This window comes from Lepidochelys kempii, chromosome 26 (genome assembly GCF_965140285.1).
Source record: "Lepidochelys kempii isolate rLepKem1 chromosome 26, rLepKem1.hap1, whole genome shotgun sequence".
Taxonomy (NCBI): domain Eukaryota; kingdom Metazoa; phylum Chordata; order Testudines; family Cheloniidae; genus Lepidochelys; species Lepidochelys kempii.
In genome coordinates, this window is record NC_136405.1 from 6,531,144 (window position 1) to 6,552,334 (window position 21,191).

General features: G+C 53.2%; 1 protein-coding gene across 4 annotated transcripts in view; it reads left to right on the forward strand.

Annotated features, from left to right (window-relative positions):
* The window catches only part of RHOBTB2 (Rho related BTB domain containing 2), a 32,588-nt gene that overhangs the window by 2,925 nt on the left and 8,472 nt on the right, over nt 1-21,191 (forward strand). For 3 of the 4 annotated variants that reach the window (XM_073324895.1, XM_073324896.1, XM_073324894.1), the window contains exons 2-4: nt 8,484-8,564; nt 19,918-20,119; nt 20,441-20,544. In XM_073324895.1, coding sequence (XP_073180996.1) covers nt 8,506-8,564; nt 19,918-20,119; nt 20,441-20,544 — 365 coding nt within the window. In that variant the 5' untranslated portion in view covers nt 8,484-8,505. Of the gene's footprint in view, nt 1-8,483; nt 8,565-15,370; nt 15,677-19,917; nt 20,120-20,440; nt 20,545-21,191 lie in introns of those variants that run through there. The other variant, XM_073324898.1, reaches the window with a different exon arrangement.

Genomic DNA, 21,191 nt, shown 5'->3' on the forward strand with positions numbered 1-21,191 from the left:
CAATGCAAAGGGAGCAGAGATGGACTCGGACATTAGGTCCAAACGCCCCAGCTGCCGAGGAAATTCTAACCTCTCTGGAATGGGATGAACCAGACAACTGATTCTGAGAAATTCACAGTCCATCGCCAGGTTCTGTGGCTTGGTCCCAGCTCCCTAGCTGATAATAATACTCAGCACTTAGAGTCCATGGATCTCAAACTGCTTTAGAAAAGTGGCTATCATTATCCCAGTGTTACAGATGGGGAAACTGAAGCATGGACTGGGGCTGTGACTTGCTCAAAGCCACTCAGTGAGACAGGAATAGAAACCACGCATCCCAATCCTTCATTCAGTGTCTTACCCACTGGTTATGTTTCACTCAGCAGTTAAATCAGTTAAAAAAACTCAGAAGTAGCAGGGCTGTCTCAGCTCTGAGACTCCAGGAAGGATGATCTAGTGAGTAGGGCACTGGATGGGGGCTTGAGACCTGCGTTTGATTCTGGTTCAGCCGCAGACTTTCTGTGTGACTCTGAGTAAGTCACTTAATCTACCCTGTGCCTCAATTTGCCAGCTGTAAAAGGGGGTGACACTTCCCTGTCTGCCAGGGATGTTGAGAGGATGAAATCCATTGATCATTTTGAGGTGCTCAGGTACTATGGTAATAAGAGCCATATAAGACAGACAGCTAGCGATGTCACCCATTGAACTTTGGAGAGAATAGGCTCTGGTCCTGCTCACCCTACCCTGGGGAGCAGGAGAAAATCTCCAGCACTATCCAGAAGGCGAGGCAGAGGCTATGTTACAAAACTGAAGCCAGTGGGCCCAGGGAAGGGTTTAGTAGCAAATGCTAAGAGGGCTCCCAGGCTTGTAGCCCAACAGGCCACTTTAAAAGATCATTTTAAAAGAAATATTTCAAATGCTTCAGGAGCTATCAAGTTGTGCAGATTATTCAATAAAAGGGGTAGCCAGTTGTTTGACTGCACTCGCGGTTCGTTCTTACAAATGCTCAAGAGACCAAATAACCTAACTTAGGCAAATGTTTTGTCTAAAGAATCATAGAATAGCAGGGATGGAAGGGACCTCAGGAGGTCATCTAGTTCAACCCCCTGCTCAATGCAGGACTAATCCCCAATTTTTGCCCCAGATCCCTAAATGGCCCCCTCAAGGATTGAACTCACAACCATGGGTTTAGCAGGCTAATGCTCAAACCACTGAGCTAACCCTGTACCAAAGAAAAACAGTACACTATGAAAAGAAGACATACATACCTCCTTCTGGGGAGCAAATTCTCACAGTGTGTTCTCCTTCTGCAGGAGGTGTGCTTCCAAGATATGCATTTCAGCTAGTTGTATTTATAGGATGACGTCACAAACTACAAATCTTTTGAACATCGCTAAAATCCAACCCACCAGTTCCTAAGAGTTGCTTAGCTTGTGGTCTTGTTGTGTAATTTTCTTATCTCTGATTGGACACTGCATTCCAAACCATTTGTGTGTGGAGGTACATCCCACCCTGTGCTCGGACATGCCATTCATGCATCTTGGCTCTCACAGGCTTCCTGTTTTCTAATGCCAAAGCTGACTTCAGCTTTGCAAAGTGTTGTGGGATACTTGACATGGGTGAGCAGAACTGTGCGGAGATCATAATACGTTCAGTTAACATAACGTCCCAACACTTAGATATCTATATTAATACTGTGCACATAATACCTATTAATATGGCGTATACGATGCCTAACATGTATGTACTGGCTAACAATATTGGACCCGATCCTGATCTTATGGAAGTCTTTCAATTGGATTTCAATGGCCACAGAAACAGGCCAGTTTGTAGCCTATCTAGCTACAAGATATTACCGTTACCCTCATCCTCCATTGCCTCGTGTTGTTTGTTACGCTCACTTGTTGCCCCTTGTCTTGGTTTATATTATAAGCTCTTTGAGGCAGAACCATGTCTCCCTATGTGTCTCTAGTCTAGAGGGTATAGCCCTATGGCTCTGGTTTAGAATAGGCCTTATAGAACTAAAATGGTTAATTGATTATTATTAATTATTATTATTATACATACAAAGTGCCTCCATTTTTGTGTGTGTTTGTTTATACAAAGAACAAGACATTCAACTTAACAAATGCAGAACATGTCTTAAACACCATGCATTTCCTTTTCCCTCCAAAATCCAGCCAACAGCCCTGATTCGCTTTGGCTTTTGAGGCAGAGGAGATGGTTTAACGTCCCCCTCCAACTTTTTCCCACCAGCTCTGTCACGGGATCATAGCCGTTAGAGCCAGAGAGCTTTCTGGGTATGTCTACACTGCTGTTAACACCCATGACCAGCCCATGTCAGCAGGACCTGAGTCCCAGAGCTCAGGCTCCAGCCCAAGCCTGAATGTCTACACTGCCATTTTACAGCCCGAGTCAGGGATACTGGCCAGCCGTGAGTGTTTAATTGTAGTGTGAACATATCTTCTAAGTCTGTGCCTGCCTTCTGTGGGAATTGCAGGTGCTTAGCGCCCCTGTAGCAGGGGGCAGGAGGAATGTAGGGGGCGTTATCTGGCACATTCAGAAGCAAACTGGAAGAAGGATTCTCTCCAGAGGCAGCTCTGCTTAGCCTGCTTCCATTTCTTCTGCACTTCTTTCCCCACAACCCTCTTGGCCTTTATTGCTATTGGAGACGGTTGCTTGGAAACGGGATCTTCATTTTTTTCCTTCTTCTTTATGTGCAAATTTAAGACTGGGGACACAGGCCCCAACGAGAGCCCTAGAGAACAAAGCCCACGATGGGTCCACAGAGCAGGGAGTGGGGTAAGGAGCCTCACGCGCCCACCCTGGGAATTCAGTGTCCATTCAAGACTTGGCCTCAAGAAGGGGGCCGGCTACGGTTGGTCTCGACTGGGATTTAAAGGTGCACAGCCCCTCCTCCCGCCCCCACGTCAGCCAGGAGGAGTCACTGTCCTGCTAAGTCCCTGCTGGGCGCATGAGGGAGACTGGAGCGGGAGTTGGAACAAGCAGAGGTTTCACAGAGGCAGCCACTCCGTTATCTTACTGTCAAGCCTGTAAATGAAAAAGAGAGTTCAGCGTTTCAGGCCCCAGCTCGATGGAGCCCAGGCTAGAGAGTATGAGACAGGGCTGAGTTCTCACCCCAGGAAGACACTGACTCCCTCTGAGGCCTTATATTATTATTACTCGTGCACCTGGAGGCTCCCACTGAGATCAGCGCTTTGTACATACACACGCTCAGAGACAGCCCCCTCCCTGAAGAGCTTGCAGTCTCAATAGACAAAACGTGAGAGGAAAGCAACATTATTATTTTTTCCTTAAACCAACGGGATTTGGCCAAGGTCCCATAGTGAGTCTGGAGAGTGGCCGTACCAGGAATAGAACCCAGAGCCCCAACCTTTCCTCTCCCCTCTCTGGGCCTCAGTTTCCCCCAGCTGTAAAAAGCAAGGAGAAGGATCATCCTATTTAGCTGCCTCACAGATACTTTGTGCAAATTAATTCATTGCTGAGCATTTTGGAGCTGAAAAGTGTGAGGTACCCACTGGCAATATCATCCTCCTATTTTTGTGCTGCTGTCCCCAGCAATAAAAAGCCCAGGGAGAGAGAAAAGCAGAGACCACGGGGCGCGCTATTATAAGCAGAACGGTCTCCAAATAGAAAGCTTTTCACAGGTTTTTATGAGACGTCAGCAGCTCTTAATACTGCATGAAGCTGTGAATCCTGTATGAAGCAGCAGTTCAGTGGGGAGTCAGACCTGTAAATGTTTCATACCGGCAGCTGCAGCTCTCCCTGCAGGCTCCGAGTTTGTCGTGCATGCTCAGAACCAGGCTGGGCCTGGTGGCAGAACACAGCCGTAGAAGCCGCGGTTTGCATGGTGCTGTATAAAGAACTGCTTCTTAACTGGTCATTGCAGACTCAAGCCTGCTCTCACATTGGCCTAGGATTTGGCCAATCCCCTTCCCGAGGGCCACGGGTTTTTGGTCTCAATGCTGGAGTAACTAGGTGGAATTCTCTGGCCTGTGTTACATAGGAGGTCAGATGGTCTGTTGGTCCCTTCTGGCCTTAAACCCTAAGAATCTGACAATGGACCTATGAAATTCCGCCCCAGTATGAATGACAGTATGAGCTACACATTGGGTGCCAGTTGGTCAGACACGGGGAAAGTGGCAAAGTCACGAAACCTGCACTGACATAGGACCATATTCAGCCCTTGACCTCAGTAGGTGCAAATTCTGCCGAATCAGGGTTAAAGCAATGACTGGGTTTGACCCTGGGCTTGCTGGGTAAGGTGTAGGATACATTAAAAAGGGACCGGCTACTTTATCTTACATCCTTCCATTAGGTGCTTTTCTTGCTACACCTCCCATCAGTGAAAAGCACACCCATTTTGCACCCCTATTAAATGACAAACTGGTGCAAATCACCTGATTTTGCCACTGACACCTGTGTCCTGACCAGCTCATGCCCTGTGCATCTTTAATATGATGGAAGAGGCCCCAAGCAAAGTCAGAGCCTCACCTTGTCTCTCTAATATCTGGGGACTGACATGGCTACAGCTACACTGCATGCCATCCAGAGCTGGCACCGTATGAATGGCATTACTTTGGAGATACAATGGAAGACCGATGGCTGGACGATAGCTTTCAATGACTGCCTGGCCGAGGGGACTTTCCACCATCCTCCTCCCACACCTGAGCCCACGAAAGGGTGGGGACCATGCGGGCAGCTCATCTGACTGCAACAAGAAACAAAGTGGTGTGCGAACAGACTGGAAGGACAATGCTGCTGCCGACCTACTGCAAGGGAGATTGAATCCTGGATGCTAAGGCAAGAGAGGCAGGTCGTGCTGCCAGGGTGGACTGGCATGTGAGCTTTGATCTTCCATTCTAACCTAAGGATCATAAGAACGGTCATGCTGGATCAGACCAACGGTCCATCTAGCCCAGTACCCAGTCTCCCGACAGTGGCTGGTGCCAGAGGCAATGACCAGAACAGGGTAATTATCAAGTGATCCATCCCCTGTTGTTCAGTCCCAGCTTCTGGCAGTCCTCCTTCCCGTATTCCAGCCGACTGTCTTGTTTTGAAAAGGTTCCCTTGCATTGCTGCAAACATCTGTTGCTTGTCTAGCTCCCATGAGGGTTACGTCTCCAAGCAGGCATTCTAGCTCTGGAGGAGCCAAAGTAAGACATGGAGAAGCTGAATCTGGGGACCCAGTGTCTGGGTAATGGGGCCAGGGGGCTCACCCCTATGAAAAGCAGAGGCCCAGAGCCTAGCGCTAAGAAGGGGACGCTACCAGAGAGACTGTGTGAAGCAGAGCATGCCCTTTGAAAGTGTGACCAAGAGCTTACAACTAAACAGACATGTCGGATCCCGAGTAGGAGAGATGAAGGATTATTACACCTCCAGACCACTGCTGCATCTGGCCCAGATATTTCCATGGGAGAGGCACCCGCTTACTGCAGGCTGTGTATTTTCGAGTCAGGTTTTCATTCCCATGAGCCCCGTGGAGCCAAGGCAGGTACATGAAAGGCAGCCAGAGCCTGTTCAGCTCTGCACATCATCAGCAGAATTGCCTATTTCCTTCCCATTGCAAAGAGTTCATCGCTGGACGATGCCTGGGGCAGAAAGAACCCAGCTGGATTTGCAGCTCTCAGGTGGAGATTGTGGCACTAACAGTTAGAGTATCATCCTTCCATTTGTAACCTGAGTCAATCAGATCTGGAACCAGCGAGTGGGAATCGATGTTGGCAGTCACTCCTCTGACAGAGTCTGATTGACCTTTTCATGAGGAGGCTTGTTTCGGGGATGTTTATAGCTTGGAGATGCTTCTGCTCTTCCAAGAGAAATGATCTTGTGCTCAGACTGGAGAATCCATAGTGATTCTAACTCCCATTCTGGGTTTCATCCTCTGCCATACCCCTGCCCCGCTGCAGCTGTGATCCAGCTAAGAAGAGCACAGGCTGTCTTAACACTTGTGTGGGAGACCTCCAAGGGAAATCTACATGATGTAGGACATGATGCTGGTGATTCAACAGGAGGTTCTTTGCTTCAGTGCCTCAGTATTAACTGAACGTTCCAGCAGGGTGTTAGCAGGTGCTGCATTTTGGATGGGACACGAAACCAAGATTGATCACTCCCGTTTATTCAATAGCCCACGGCACGTTGTTGAAGAGTTGGGGTGTTAACCCAGGTGTCCTGGCCAAATCCCAGCGCTGGTGATTGCATTCCATCTACTTACCATGTCTCCCCCTGCAGTTTCAATTTGCTGCAGGATTCTTCTCTGCTGTCTGTCCCAAACTGTTAAACAGCAACGCCATATACAGTTGAAACAGCAGCTCCACTTCACCCCAGGGGTGGCTGTATGTCAGTGACAGGTAAACTGATCATGGTGTGCAGTTTTGCATGAATCTTTGTAAGTCTAACATGCATTCACGCAGGAAGCCAGGAACGGCCGGACTAGAGCACACCAATGGTGTGTCTAATCGAGTGTGCTGTCTCTGGGATGGATCTTGCCGTGGTGGTGGGATTCCACCTTGGAGAGATGCTCTTTTACCTACTTCTGGTGAGGGGTGTGGCCTGGTGTTGCTGTTGCAGCTGTCCCAAGGGCTCCAGACTGGGAATATCTGAGAGAGGCTGAACTGTTAATTGTTAGCAGGACCAGAACTGGTACCTTTAAATGTGAACGAGTCCCAGTCCAAAGGCCCCGGGCACCTTATTGTATGAGTGGCTCTCTATGCTTGGGGAGTGGCTGGGGCTATTATCCCTGGTCATCGTCCCAGCTGTAGTTGATAAGGGGGGCTCTGGCACAGTGGCACCGTCTTGCACCCAGTTGACCTCATGCCCCCCTACCCGCACTGTCATGGCACCGTTTTATCTGTGACATCAGCTCAGCCCTCCTGGTGCTCTGCAGCGCTGGCTCGACTCTCCCTCCCGTGGCACCGGTTCCATCTCCCTGGTGCCATGCTCTGCAGCCCAGCATCCCTTTCCCGCTCTCCTCATTTCACTTACGGCTGGGCTAGGCTCTGTGATTTTGCAAAGTGCTTGCTTGATACTTTTATTGCCTGCTGGGCCCGAATGGATATTAAGTCCATAAAGCCATCCATCTGAGATGCCATCTCTCTCCCCAGCCAGCCAGCTCATTAGACTATCTCAATAATGGGAGTAGACTGAATTAGCCCAGCACTGGACCAGTTCTCGCTGAAGGGGTTACTAGAGTTCATGTGAATGCTTAGCGGCTGGTGCACTGTGTAAGGGGACCGCAGGTGGCTTCTGCCAGGAGGAAAAGCAGGCAGGATTTTGCTTTGTTGTGTAACAAAATCAAACCTCTTTGTGCATTTCAAGGAAAGATTTTATCCACCGTTCCCAGTAATATCCCCCGCAGGATTTGGACTTGACTGGGGTTCACGTCCTCTGATCTTTCCTTTGGATTTGGGTTCTCAAAGTAAAACGCAGCCGAAACTAGCTGAGTTTCATAGCAACCTATAAATCAACCCGGCTTTGCTAAAAACTGCCCCAGTCTCACACACAACTTGTCCCGCGTTTGCTGGAGACTCTCCCCAGGTTTACTTAATTCATGACCCAGCCTTGCTTAAAACTCAGCCTCAAGCTCCCTCCAAACAGTTTCCAAATCTCTGTGACTGAAAGTCTGGCTGGTGCAGCAGTTGCTCCTTTGTATCAGGGCTCCAGCTTGCCAGCCCTGCCCCTGATGTGTTTAGAAACTGTTGATATAGCAACTGAATAGAGAGAGGAGGAGAAAATACCTCTTGTGCTCCCTCACTCCAGAGTTCAGACGAGGGAAACTTTAGACAAAATAAACAAGCGAGAGGGCTCATTGGTCTGCTTTGAACTCTGGGGCACTGGGTTTTGCTTAGGTCACAAACAAACGGAGTGTAATGCTCTCAGCAAAAGCTGTCCAACACATAGTGATTTGAGCGGGGGACAGGGAGCCAAGATTCCTGGGTTCTAGTCCTGGCTCAGCCACTGACTTGGGCAAGTCACTTCCTTTCTCTGAGCCTCAGTTTTTCCATCTGTAAAATGGAGATAAGACTGCCCCACCTCCTTGGAAGAAAATCAACCTTAATGAAAGTCTGTAACGTGCTTTGAGATCCTCAGATGAAAGCGTAAAACAAATGCAGTTTAGAATGATGACTGGAAATAGTGCTGGTCCCTACACATCCCCTGCTGTGGGGTTCTTAAGAACTGTGCCATGTGAAGAAATTAGGGAAGAAAGAAACGGATTTTAAGTTCAGCGTCACTGAGAATTTTCCTCCCCATTCTCCGAGACTGTGCAGCAAGGTCAATGGGCAGCCCTGAGTCTTTGTCTTGCTGTGTTAGAACTGGATTTTAAAGAGCCCAGTATCCAACATGCAAGAGTGATGATCTAGGATCTCCCTGTCCAGCGGCTGCCTCTGCCCATGGGGAGGGAGGGGGCATCCTGCAGAGAGCCGGGGAGGGAGGAGTTCCAGGTCAACTCATCTCACCTGCGCCTTTTCCACCTCTCCTTTCAGAGCCTGCTGAGAAGAGAAAGCGATGGAAACCCGAGCCAAAGCCCACCATGCCGTGAAGAAGACCAGGATGGATTACAGCTCGTAAGTACCTAGCTCATTCCTGTTTTCCTCCTTAGTGGTTTGTAGCTGTTGCTAGACGTTCACATGGTCAGTCCAGATTTGGTCCAGTCTTATTTTCCTAGCTGGACCCACAAGGTGCCCAAGGATTCCGCTCATTGTGTCCCGTTTAATGTACCCCCTGTCTGTATCTCCAGACGCCTTAGGGAGAAGGCCCAGCTTGTTGCTGGCAGATGGATACCCACTGGTGATTAGCTCATAGCAAGGCTTGGAGGTGGGTAGGGCAAGTTCTATGCCCTGGGAATGCAGAAAGCTGAAGGGTTCCCGGCTCCAGCCAGCCAGGATACAAGAAAGGCAAAGGCTGCTGTGAATTCAGAGGATACCCCCAAAGGAATCTGCAACACTTCACCCCCGCACCACTCCAATTTAGACGTGGTTGTTTCACAACAAAGCTCAGCACCTTTTTTAGTTTAGCCTGGCATATTGCCCAGGCACCCTAGTGCCTTAAAATCACCTGCTCCGCAGGATGAATTCCCCTAACTATCGCTGAGCTCGGGTGCATATGACACCCCCTTCCTGCACGGGGGCCTGCACTTTAAGTTCTCCAGGACAATGTGTTGAGGGTTCCTTCGTGCGGACTCATGGGAACGTCAGCCTGTGCAAGACAGAGAGTGGGTCTGATTTGAGGGGAAAGAGGATGGTGCTTCCTGGGCACTCACATTAATGTTACTGCTTGGGAATGCAGCCCAGCTGGCCCGGCCGACAACCTCCCTCTGCCTCAGTGCATGGTCAGCTACCCCCCTTCCTATCAGAATAGGCAGAGAACCTGTTCCTCCAACACAGCCTGCGGCAGCTCTCTGCCCATTTGAACTTTACCGGAAGGCACAGTTCTTCATGACCACACCCAGAGCTGACTCAGCTCAGCCTGTTGAGCGCTGACAGGGCTTTGGCAGCTAGCACCAAGCTCTCCAGAGGAAGAGGAACTGAGCTTTGCAGGACTCCCCACCAGGCCCAGGCCACAGCAGGTGAGGGATGCAGGGAGGTTGGAGGAAGAGTATTTATCAGTGACTTGAATTTCTTTGTGAAGTCACCGCACATACTGCTGGGCAGGGACTCCATGGGGCTTCTGGGTAACAGAGAATGCAGCACTGGCTCTGGGTAGAGGCCTGGGTTTCTGGACAACAGAGAATGTGGGGCTGGGGCTGGGTAGGGGGCTGGAGGGTTTCTGGGTCCAAGAGATGGTCACGGTATACAAGCCTCGAGAGAGTCAATCGGTCGTGTGTGTTGCGAGAAGGGGACTTCGGGAAGCTGGTAGCAAAGCTGGCTGTTTGCCCTCTCCGCCTTCCTGACATCCTTTCATTTGCCTGTTCAGTGCCGGGGGGTGTTCATAACCCTTCCGCACACAACTCCCCAGTTTGACCTGTGGCTGCTGTGATGTCTGGACGAAAAGCTCAGTGTGTGTATTTGGGTTTGGAGCTATTTGACTGGGAGCGAGGGTGATTATAAAGCAGGGCAGATGGGAGCCTTTTGGGACAAGTTCAAGAGGCTTATATCAGAGAGAAACACTGGCACACAGAGTAACCTGCATTTTAATTACAGCTGTGATAAAACAGCAGACGTGGGGGAGGGGAGGGGATGCTGCTGCTTCTGCTTTGCATTGGATCCAGTTACTGACTCACAGCTGGAGCTCCAAGGGCAGCGTAGGCTCATGCTTGGCTGTTCTCTCTCAGCCCAGCCAAAGACCCCTTTGTCTGAGGCAGTGATGAGACTGTAAGAAGGGCTGGGGCTTCTGGTGAACTAGGCTCGTGATCAGTCTTCCAGGAAGGGACAAGCGGGAAAGAGGAAAAAGCTCACGTTCCTGCCCCATCAGCTAGGCAGTGCCTGCATTTTACATACACCCTGGCTGGATAATAATTTGGGATGGGAGAAATCCACGCGCTGAGACTCAGAGCTTCAGATGTCCATCAGAAATAGGTGGATGGATAAAGCTTTAGGCCTTCTGAACGGAAATGAACTATCTGCAGACTCTCTCTCACACACACACACCCACACCTGTCAGGGATGGTCTAGGTATACTTAATCCAGCCTCAGCATGGAAGATTAGACTAGGTGACCTCTCGAGGTCCCTCCTGGCCTTACATTTCTATGAGTCTATCCATCTGTCAGTCCGTCACCATCGGTACTCCTCTGTCCATCCATCCATCACCATAGATATTCATCCATCCATCAGTCACCATAGGTACTCCTCTCTCCATCCATCTCTCTGTCTCTCTTTGCTTTCATACTGCTCTCTTTGTGGTATCACACCTGAGCACCTCATCATAACGATCTTAGCCCCTACTGGCCATTCACTTCCTACTCACAGGACACTGGGGAATTATGGGCCTGACTTAACCAGCCGTACGCACTGCAGCTGTAGCCAGGGGGTGGGGAAAGGTGGATCCTCTAGAACAGAATCTAGACCTTACATCTGGAGTGCAGCTGAGATGAGAACCCGCAATGTGCCAACGTTCCTGGACTAGTCCCTACAGCCTCTCCTGTTGGAAGACACTTCCAGAGGAATATCTGTGGACTTCTCTAGAGTCAGTACTCTGCCTCTGTTCTATACAGCACCTCCTGCTGAGGGACTGGAGTAGCTGATAACTTCTACCCCATTCCCTACAATGGTTCCTCCTTAGAGAGGCTAGGACTGGAATAACTGAATTCCCCTCCATGCGACATCCTTCCCTGTGATGCCTTCTACTGGGAGAAGCAGGGACTGGAGTAGCTATGGGCTTCCCCACAGTCAGCATTCCTGGGCCAGTCCCTGCAGCACCTCCCACTTGGCCTCCCCCATAGCGAATGCTCTGGCAACAGTCCCTGAAGTGCCCCGCGGCCAGCGCTCTGGCATCGTTGCCTGTAGCACCTCCTGTTGGCAGAAGCTGGGAATGGAAAAGCAGTGAGCTCATCCAGAGCTGGCATTCTTTCGCCGTTATCTGCTGGCTGGACCTTGCCTCGCTCTTCACTCCCGCACAGCCAGTGCTCCTTCGCCATTCCCGGCGGCACCTCCTGCCGGGAGAAGCTGAGACTGGAGTAGCAGCGGGAATGTGCTTGTTTGAGCTGTTTTTTTCAGTGCCAACGGTACAGCCTGGAGGTTTTGACCAAAAGCCACAATTGTGCTTTTGTCTTGCTTCAGACGGTGGGGAGTCACTCCGGAATTAAACTGATCGTAAAGCTGCCAGGAACTTTTATGCCACAATTAAGCACCTGCTACGACAGAGCAAATAAGCCAAATCATGCGGCTGGCAAGCAAGCTTTACGTGTTCCTTCCCCGTGACCCACTCGAAGACGGAAGCTAAAAGCAGCAGCTAGGCTGCTTGCAGTTTTCATTCCAGCCCAAATGCAGGGAAATTAATAGCTTTTCCCAAGAAGTCGACAGCCTCATTGCTAGCTTCCATGGTCCCTGTGGAATACGGAGACTCACCAGGGAGAAGCATATGCCAGACTTAAAAAACAAAAGGACCCCCCCAGACAAGTACTCCAGATTCCTTCTGCTATGGAGAGAGAGATTCCTGTCTTACGAGTTAGGTGAGGAACGGCATGGGGCAGATGAGCAATGGTGCTGAGGAGAGTTGCGGGGGGGGGGGGGGCGTTCTGGCATGGTGATGTTAGGAGCTGCTGGATGTCTGTGTGACTGGACTGCAAAGGTGCGAGGTGAGGCAGATGCTGGAGCGGTGACGCTGGCTGACGCCGCATTGCATCAATGCCAGGCCTTTGAGCGGTTCTGAGGGATCGTGGCTGGCCGGATCCTAACGGGAAGGGAACAGGAGCCGGGGTTATTTTGGTTAGGCACAGGGGAGGTGGGGGGGAAAAAAGCCTTGAGAAGGACAATGAGGCATCACATGATCTGGATATGATGGGGCACAGCAGCTGGCCTGAGCTGCAGGGAAGCAAAGCTGCTTCTCATTGGTCAGGCCGCAGAGATGACGTTGAGTTTTTACTTTCTCGGCTCTGTCCTTGGATTGTGAGGCAGCCAGAGGGGGCAGCACAGAGGGGCTGGGGGGAGCTGAGCTGGGGAGAGGGACCGCAGAGATGAGTCTGGGGGGGAGGCAGTGGAGAGGTGTGAGACGGGTGCAGTGGGAAGATCATGGGGTGGGTGGAGCTGGGAGTGAGCAGATCCATGAGAAGGAGCCAGGGAGCTGGGTCAGCGAGAGGGGGCTACTCACCTTGTTAGGTGCTGGTGGAGCTGAGCGACCCGAGGAGCCTGTCTGTTGTAAAGATGCATAGCTTCCAGGGCCAGAAGGAACCATTAGATCAGCTAGTCTGACCTCCTGTGTAACACAGGCTGGAGAATTCCTCCTGCTACCCCTGCACTGGTCCCAGGCACAGGCAGATTTCCGCATGCTGCCTCAACCCACACCTCCAGGTAGGAAGAGAGTTCAGTCTGTGACCTGTCCCATCACTGGCATCTCTGCAGAGACGACCAGCAAGGCGGAAGAGGGCGAAGTCAAACCAGCTTTTGTACCAAGCCTCCACTAAGCAGAGGACTGAGAACCCCCCAAGCTGTTTTGCACAGGTCAGGTGCCAATCTCCATCGCTGCTCATACCCACGCAGGCCTGGTTTGAACCAGTGACCTTGAAGTGTAAAGATCTCTATCCCAATGCAGCTCCCTTGAGCCATCCAGAAACTCCTCTGAGCCCCAACCCCACTAGTGACTGGGTGAGGGGTCTCCCTATCAGAGCTGCCCCTGTCCCGATCAATGCAGCATCCTTCACCAGAACCCCCTGGGACACTGCCAGTGGCAGTCCAGCCTGCAAAGTATACTTCTGAGGGCATTCTGCACCAAAAAATGTAAAATTCTGCACACAATATTTTAAAATTCTGAAAAATTCTGCAAATTATATCTGTCAATAAATAAATGTGGAGGCTCCAGCATGGCAGTGGGGAGCAGATGCCACTGACTGCACAGAGGTAGGAGATCACCCTGCATCCCCTCTCCCCCGGACATGGACTCGGCGGTAGAGTTGCACCCAACCCTGACACAGCGCAAGGACCAGGACTGTCCCAGAAACACCCCGGGGCCCTGCCACTCCGTGCCAAGCACAGTAGATGTAGGCAGGCAGGCTCAGCCCAGCAAGATCTAGATATGGATGAGCTTAGTGTAGGAAGATCCAGGTGTGGGGTGAGAGGGTTCTGTGTGGGGCAATCTGGGTGCGGGCGGCTTGGTGGGGGTCCGGGTGCGAGGGAGATCTGGATGAACAGGGGCTCGTTGTGGGGGGAGGGGGTTCTGGGTACAGTTGAAGGTGGCTGGAGCTCAGGGCTCAGCGGGGGGGTCCAGGTGCTGGCTTGGTGGGGTGCGGGTCTGGGTGCTGGCTTGGTGGGGTTCAGTGAGGTGAATACCAGGATGGTGACTGGGAGCAGAGAGGAGGTGATAACGGTGGTGAAGGAGGAAGGATGGAGAGGCAGTGGGGTGGATAGAGGCAGGAGCATGGACAGATGGAGTGGGTGGGTGGTGGGGGATGCAGGGAAATGGATGGAAGAGAAGAGATGCAAGGAGTGCAGGGGGAGGGGTGCAGAGGATGGATGGAAGGGAAAAGTGCAGGGGGAGAGGTCCAGGGGATGGATAGAAGGGAAGAGGGGTAGGGGAATGGGGGGAGGGATGCAGTGGATGGAGGGATGGAGGGATGGAAGGGAAGAGGGGCAGGGGTGGGTGCAGGGGATGGATGGAAGGGAAGAGGGGCAGGGGGCATGCAGGGGATGGATGGATGGAAGGGAAGAGGGGCAGGGGCGGGTGCAGGGGATGGATGGAAGGGAAGAGGGGCAGGGAGGGGTGCAGGGGATAGATGGATGGAAGGGAAGCGGGGCGGGGCGGGTGCAGGGGATGGATGGATGGAAGGGAAGAGGGGCAGGGGAACGGGGGAGGGGTGCAGGGGATGGATGGATGGAAGGGAAGAGGGGCAGGGGGAGGGATGCAGGGGATGGATGGATGGAAGGGAAGAGGGGCAGGGGCGGGTGCAGGGGATGGATGGATGGAAGGGAAGAGGGGCAGGGGAATGGGGGAGGGCTGCAGGGGATGGATGGATGGAAGGGAAGAGGGGCAGGGGAACGGGGGGAGGGGTGCAGGAGATGGATGGATGGAAGGGAAGAGGGGCAGGGAGGAGTGCAGGGGATGGATGGATGGAAGGGAAGAGGGGCAGTGGAACGGGGGGAGGGCTGCAGGGGATGGATGGATGGAAGGGAAGAGGGGCAGGGGGAGGGGTGCAGGAGATGGATGGATGGAAGGGAAGAGGGGCAGGGGGAGGGATGCAGGGGATGGATGGATGGAAGGGAAGAGGGGCAGGGGCGGGTGCAGGGGATGGATGGATGGAAGGGAAGAGGGGCAGGGAGGAGTGCAGGGGATGGATGGATGGAAGGGAAGAGGGGCAGGGGAACGGGGGGAGGGGTGCAGGGGATGGATGGATGGAAGGGAAGAGGGGCAGTGGAACGGGGGGAGGGCTGCAGGGGATGGATGGATGGAAGGGAAGAGGGGCAGGGGGAGAGGTGCCGAATAGCGGGCGAGGGGTGGTAGCAGCAAAGGCAGAGGGCGGTGAACTCCCCCCAGACTCATGGGCACCTGAGCTGTCTCCCCCCCTCTTGGCTGAGCGGCCTCTGCCAGGCCCGGCCTGGCCCAGGAAGTGCCCCGCTCCCCCTCTCAGCCAATGGGCAGCTGGGGGGGAGAGACAGGGGCGGGGCCTGTGGCTGGTTCTTGTTTTTGTGAATGAAACCAGGCGGTGGGCGAGCCCGGCCGGGAGCTGCAGCGCCCGCGGGCTCAGGGACAGCGCGGCCGGGAGCGGGGCGGCGGCGGGGCCACGCGCCGTGCCTTGGGGCAGCCCCAGCTGGCAGCAGGGCCCCGCCGGGCGGGCGGGAGAGAGGCGCCGGGGCCGGGGCCGGGAGGATGCTGCTGGGGAGGACGCGGCGATGGCTGTAGGCGCCGAGCAAGGGCCCGCATCCTCCCGGGGGCCGGCGCGGACCGTCGCGGGGGAGCCGCTGGGCGGCCGAGCTTAGCCCCCAGCGCCGCCCGGGGTGCCAGGATCTGCGCCGCGCGCTTCTGACCATGGACACGTCTCCCGGGGGGAGCTTCCTTCTGCCCACTGGAAATTCCCCGCTATGTGTCGGTGTAAGTAAGCGAGCTCCCCGAGCATCCTCCTACCGCCGCCCCGGGCTGAGCAGGGAAAGCGGCCGGGCCATTTAACCAGGCGCGCCCCAAAACCTTTGCCTGCAGCCGCCGGGGGTTGTTGAAGGTGCCCCGCTCCGGAGAGGCTGCAACGCCAAATCCCGAGTTTCTTGCCGTGCCCCGGGTTGGATTTGCAGTGACGTGGGTGCCCTTTGCCAAGGCTCTTCGGGCCGATTAGATTTCACTGCATAAATCTAGGCAGTATAGCCAGGCTCGCCTTTTAGTTCTGATTCCTCCCCGTTCCTAAAATCGTTGCAATATAGAGGCGTTTGGTGACTGTGTGGGGTGGGGGTGTGTTTGTGCAGAAGCTTTGCATTTTGTTATTGCTTTTTTATATATACTATATTTACAGTTTAGTTGTGCTTGATTTGCAAAAGCCTTGCAAACATGTTTGTGTTTTGTTTCCGCTTGGTTTGCACTGTGCCCTCTGTTTAGATTTGCATTTCCTTCGGCATTGCAATTATCAGGACTACTACTACAAATAATATTGTGCAAGGCCTTAGCCTACAAGATTCTTGGCACCTAGTTTCTCTTTTTTTCCACTGGATGCCTCCGATGAAGCGAGCTGTAGCTCACGAAAGCTCATGCTCAGATAAATTGGTGAGTCTCTAAGGTGCCACAAGTCCTCCTTTAGTTTCTCTTCTGATCATCTTTTGTTGGAGATGCTCTGATTTCACCTGCCCGCCCTTTCCAGTGGCTCAGCAGGTTCCCAGTTGGTGCTGCATTCATGAGACCATTCTATTTTTGTTGCATTCCTTCTGTTTAACAGGATTTGTGCCCGCGCGCCTGCCTCTTTATGTTGCAAGATGCTGGGATGGAGAATTTTTAGCCTGAGAGTTGCTAGGAAACACTCTGGGCTCCCTGGGGTGATTCTTTAGTTTCCTTGGTAACCAGAGACTGGGGCTGCCGAAAATGAACGTTCTCCTGGGGAGGTAAAGGGGGTAGATTCGGTGCCTTGGGAGGGGGATCCAGAGAAGGGCTAAGGGGGAACGGTGAAGGTTAGGATCAGGGAGCCGTACTTATGGGATGCATTGCGGTCAGGGAATAAGGGGTTGCATTGGAGATGGGGCAGAGAGAGGAGCCCATCGTGGGGAAGGGGAATGGCTGAGAGAGGGTTTATGGGGTGATTTAGGGTTTCAGGGTGGCTCAGGAGAGGGAACGAAGCAGATGCAAGGGGAAAGACGAGAAGGATTGAGATGGGGTTATTACTGGGGGCATATGGAGGGGAAGCCTCTGGCACAACCTCAGGGCCTGATCCGTCTCATTCCATTTACCTCAGTGGGAGTTGGATCAGTTCCTGGCGTGGACATGGAAGAGGGGAATGAGGAGATGGGACGTTGGATTGTAGGAGGTAGATGTAACAGCGATAATGAAATGTGTCTCTGGCAGGGTGAAATGTCACATGGGCACTGATTTGCCACACACACACACCAGTTGCTGTGGCAGAAGTTTCACATTTCCTTCATTTTGTGCCATCCTTTTCCTCTCCCGTCTCCTGCATTTCTTTGCATGGATGCTGAAGCCTGCTCTTGCTGGCATTCTGTTTTTTAACTCCCTACATTTCTACCATGGGGGCCTGAGTTAAAAACTAACCTGTGCTTAGACAAATGGGCTCCGAACTTACTGCACAGGGGTCAATGCCAAGACATATGCCACTGAACCAAAGCCCGCCAGGCGATCCCGAGGCACACAGCGTCCACCTTCCAAATGGACCCCACGTCACCCAAAATTCTGGCTCTGCTCTGCAATTTGCTTCTTGTTTTAACTGATGGGCACTTTGGGGGCACTGGGAAGAACATGTTGTAGTTATATGTTTCAGAGGCCTTCGGAAGAGCTTACTACTTCCACTTCTCTCCTCTTCTAGGGCTGAACTGTGGAGGGGGCTAGGGGGAGCATGGGGCTTGGGCAGAGAAGTGGGAGTCCTCGGGCAGGATTCCTTATGGCTGCTTTAAAAAAATTCTGTTTGTCTGATGTCTTTGCCTTGTGCCCATCGCCACAGTATCTGAGCACCTACCTAAAGCTCCTTTTCTTTCCTGGCATTGCAGTTAGCAGAGGTCTTCTTCAGCAGGATATGAGCACCTCAGTTAAAATAATCTTTGTCCTGGGACATGCCCATCGCCACAGTATCTGAGCACCTACCTAAAGCTCCTTTTCTTTCCTGGCATTGCAGTTAGCAGAGGTCTTCTTCAGCAGGATATGAGCACCTCAGTTAAAATAATCTTTGTCCTGGGACATGCTGGTTTCCCCATCAGCTCAGGAGCTGGCCTGATGCGTTGTCTTTGAACCCACAAAACCTGGGGCCTGATCCTGCTAGGTGCTGAGCCCCTGCAAGTGAAGAGTGCTCAGCGTCTGCCAGAATGGGGCTCCTAAGGAGCTGGTCAGGGATGGTATCATTGGAAAGTCCCTTTAGTACTTTTAGCTTCGGCTACGGAGAGCTGCATTCACATCCCCTTCCGCAGCTCTCCGTTGCTATCGTTACCTTGGCATTAGCTCTGCGTGCCTGTGGGTTGGTGTAGGCACACAGCACCTCAGAAGACCTTTGCCTAGAGGTAACGCTGCTCGAGAGAGAGTTCAAAGCTGGGCAACTTGGGTTTGTGGTTACAAAGAGAAGCTCTTTTCCCCTCTTTCCTCCCCACGGTAGCCTTGCAAATCCCTGGTTTAAGCTGCCATGAGTTAATTCTGTTTGCTGCGGACGCCTGCTCGCTACATGTCCAGAGCTCGGCGCTGGCAAAGCATGGCCGTGTGTGGCTAGGGCTGCTGAGAGCTGGCTCGGAGCCTTGGCCTCGCCATGCCCAGTTACAACTCCAACAGCGCAAACATCCTCCCAGCGGGGTGGGGGTGTGTGTGTGTGTGTAGACATCTGCCGGGTGGGGGAGAGAGGGAGGATGTGTTTGCTCAGGTGGATCTGGAAGCTTCCCAACACTGGGAAGGGAGGAACAGGGGAAAAAAATCTCTCTCACATGACCAAGCATGAGCCTGGGCTGGAGGGAGGAGAGTCCAAGCAAACAGACAGGGCATGTGTCGTATCAGAGGCAGAGCAGTGCATGCTTCCAGGAACCCATTACACTGTAAAGGGAATTCGCCTGGAGTGCACATTGAGAAGGGGTGGGGAACTGCCTTCGCTCCGTTCCCCTTCCAAGGGCTGTTTGTTGTTCTCTGCTCAGAGCTGCTTTGGGTGGCCTGGTCCCCGCTGGGCTCTCATTGGGAGAGCGGGGGAAGCAGCCGGCCAAGGTCTCTGCAGATCAGGGTGGCTGGGGCCGTCAGGGGTGTGAGGAAGGGGGAGAAGCTCATGAGGACCCCGGATGAGATTCCCTGCTAGGAGAAATGACTCCAAGCGTGTGACAGACGGAGTGACTCGGACGGCCTGGCAGCTGCTTCCTCCGTGGGAAGGTTCTCTGGGAGGGGCACAGACCATGCGGGAGTCCCTTTAAATCGGGCCTTGTGAGTAAGGCAGGAGCGGAGGTGAAGCTGGAGGGTGCCCACTCCCCGGTGCATTCCCAGGCACTGTCCCTTGCCCAAGCAACCAGTGCTGTTTCCCAGATCCCCCCTGCCCTGGCTCTGAGCACCTGCAGGGGGCGTTGCAAATCCCAGGGTCCCAGCCCGCTGCTCAGTGGCAGCAGAGGCTGAAGTGGGTGTAAGTTTCATTCTCTTTCCGCAGGTGCAAGTTTCCCTAGGTTGGGTGCTCCCAGAAGATCCCAGCCCCGGGCCTCGCCCTAGGTCTCAGTCAACGGTGCTTGTTAATTGGCTATCTCCCCTGGGGTTTGCCATTGCTCTGCCTGGGAAATCTTTTCCCACTGGGATGAGTAGGATGGCTGCTTCCTGCCTGCAGAGTTTGGGTGGGGGTGGCTGGCCACTCTGGGGGAAGAGAGGACCCCCTTCCACTTGGCCAGTGGAGGGCTCTCTGTGGAGAGTGGGGGTCCACCCTACTGTGGCCCATTGGCTCTCTGGAAGGGAGCCCCCCATGTGTGCCCAGTGGCTCTGTGGGAAGAGGCCCATGTTGATCATGTGGGCCCAGTTGCTCTCTGGGATAGCAGGACCTCTCTCCCGCAGATTAGTCCAAGGGCTTTCTTGGGAGCAGAGGAGGCAGAGGCTGGCCCGGTGTGGCACCCAGAGCTGCCTTGCAAACAGGTCTGGAGCACTGATCCAGCGTTTCCGCTGGCCCCTCGCCCTTGCTTTCTCCTCAGGTCCCAATTAATGGATTCTGACATGGATTATGAGAGGCCAAACGTAGAAACCATCAAGTGTGTCGTGGTTGGGGACAACGCGGTGGGCAAGACCCGTCTCATTTGTGCCCGCGCCTGCAATGCCACGCTGACCCAGTACCAGCTTCTCGCCACCCACGTACCCACGGTCTGGGCCATTGACCAGTATCGTGTTTGCCAGGAGGTGAGTGACGTCTGCTTCGCGGGCAGGACTGGTGCCGACGGGGCTGGGGGGACTGTAGCTGTCACAGGACACCCCTCTCTTGGAGCATGGTGCAGAGGGGTTGTCCAACAGGGCACGCACGATCATGATTGCGGTCCACCCTCCCAAGCCAAGTAGAGGCTCAGACCAGGGAATTCTTCCCCTGCCTGGGGTCAGCAGTGTCATTAACTCCCTTTTAATGTCCTACCTCCAGGGGGAGAAGGGAGCTAGCTAATTCCATCCCCTGCCCCTTCCCCTCTGCAACCTTACTTAGAAAGTGGCTGACCTTTTCTGTTCCATCAGGTGCTGGAGCGCTCCCGAGATGTGGTGGATGATGTTAGTGTGTCCTTGCGACTCTGGGATACCTTTGGGGACCACCACAAAGATAGACGCTTCGCTTACGGAAGGTAGGGTGACAAACTGGTCTTTCCTGCGGGCCTAGGAACTAGAAGGAGAAAAAGCATGAAAGGGCAGGTGCATTGCCCCCGGGGGGAGGGGGGTGAGTGGAGAGGGAGGGCTGGCTTCCATGCCAGGAATGTGCATTGCTGTTCTGGGGGGCTGCTCCCATGTTGGGGAGTGTGCATTGTACCGTGGGGGGGAGAGGAGGGTTGGCTCCCATGTGAGGGAGTGTGCATTGCATCCTAGCCGGGAGGAGAGCTGGCTTCCATGCAGGGATATGTGCATTGCACCCCTGGGGGAGGGGAGGCTGGTTCCTGTGCGGGGATGTGTGCATTGCACCATGAACGGGGACAGAGGGCTCGCTTCCATACAGGGAGTGTGCATTGCACTTGCGAGGGGGAGACTGGCTCCCCTTCTAGCTTTAGGTAAGTCGAGGGTGCAAATGGTACAAGTCACTAATGGTTCACATTGTATTGAGTTTGAGGTTGGTGAAACACACCCACAGAGTTTAATACAGACATCTATCCCTGAAATCACAGAAAAATGAAATAAAGCAAGATAAATATAACAACCCTCTTCTCCTACCTCATCATGCATACTTATAGCCTTAGGCTCGCACAAAATAAAGCAGTCTCCCAATGTTGACATACATACA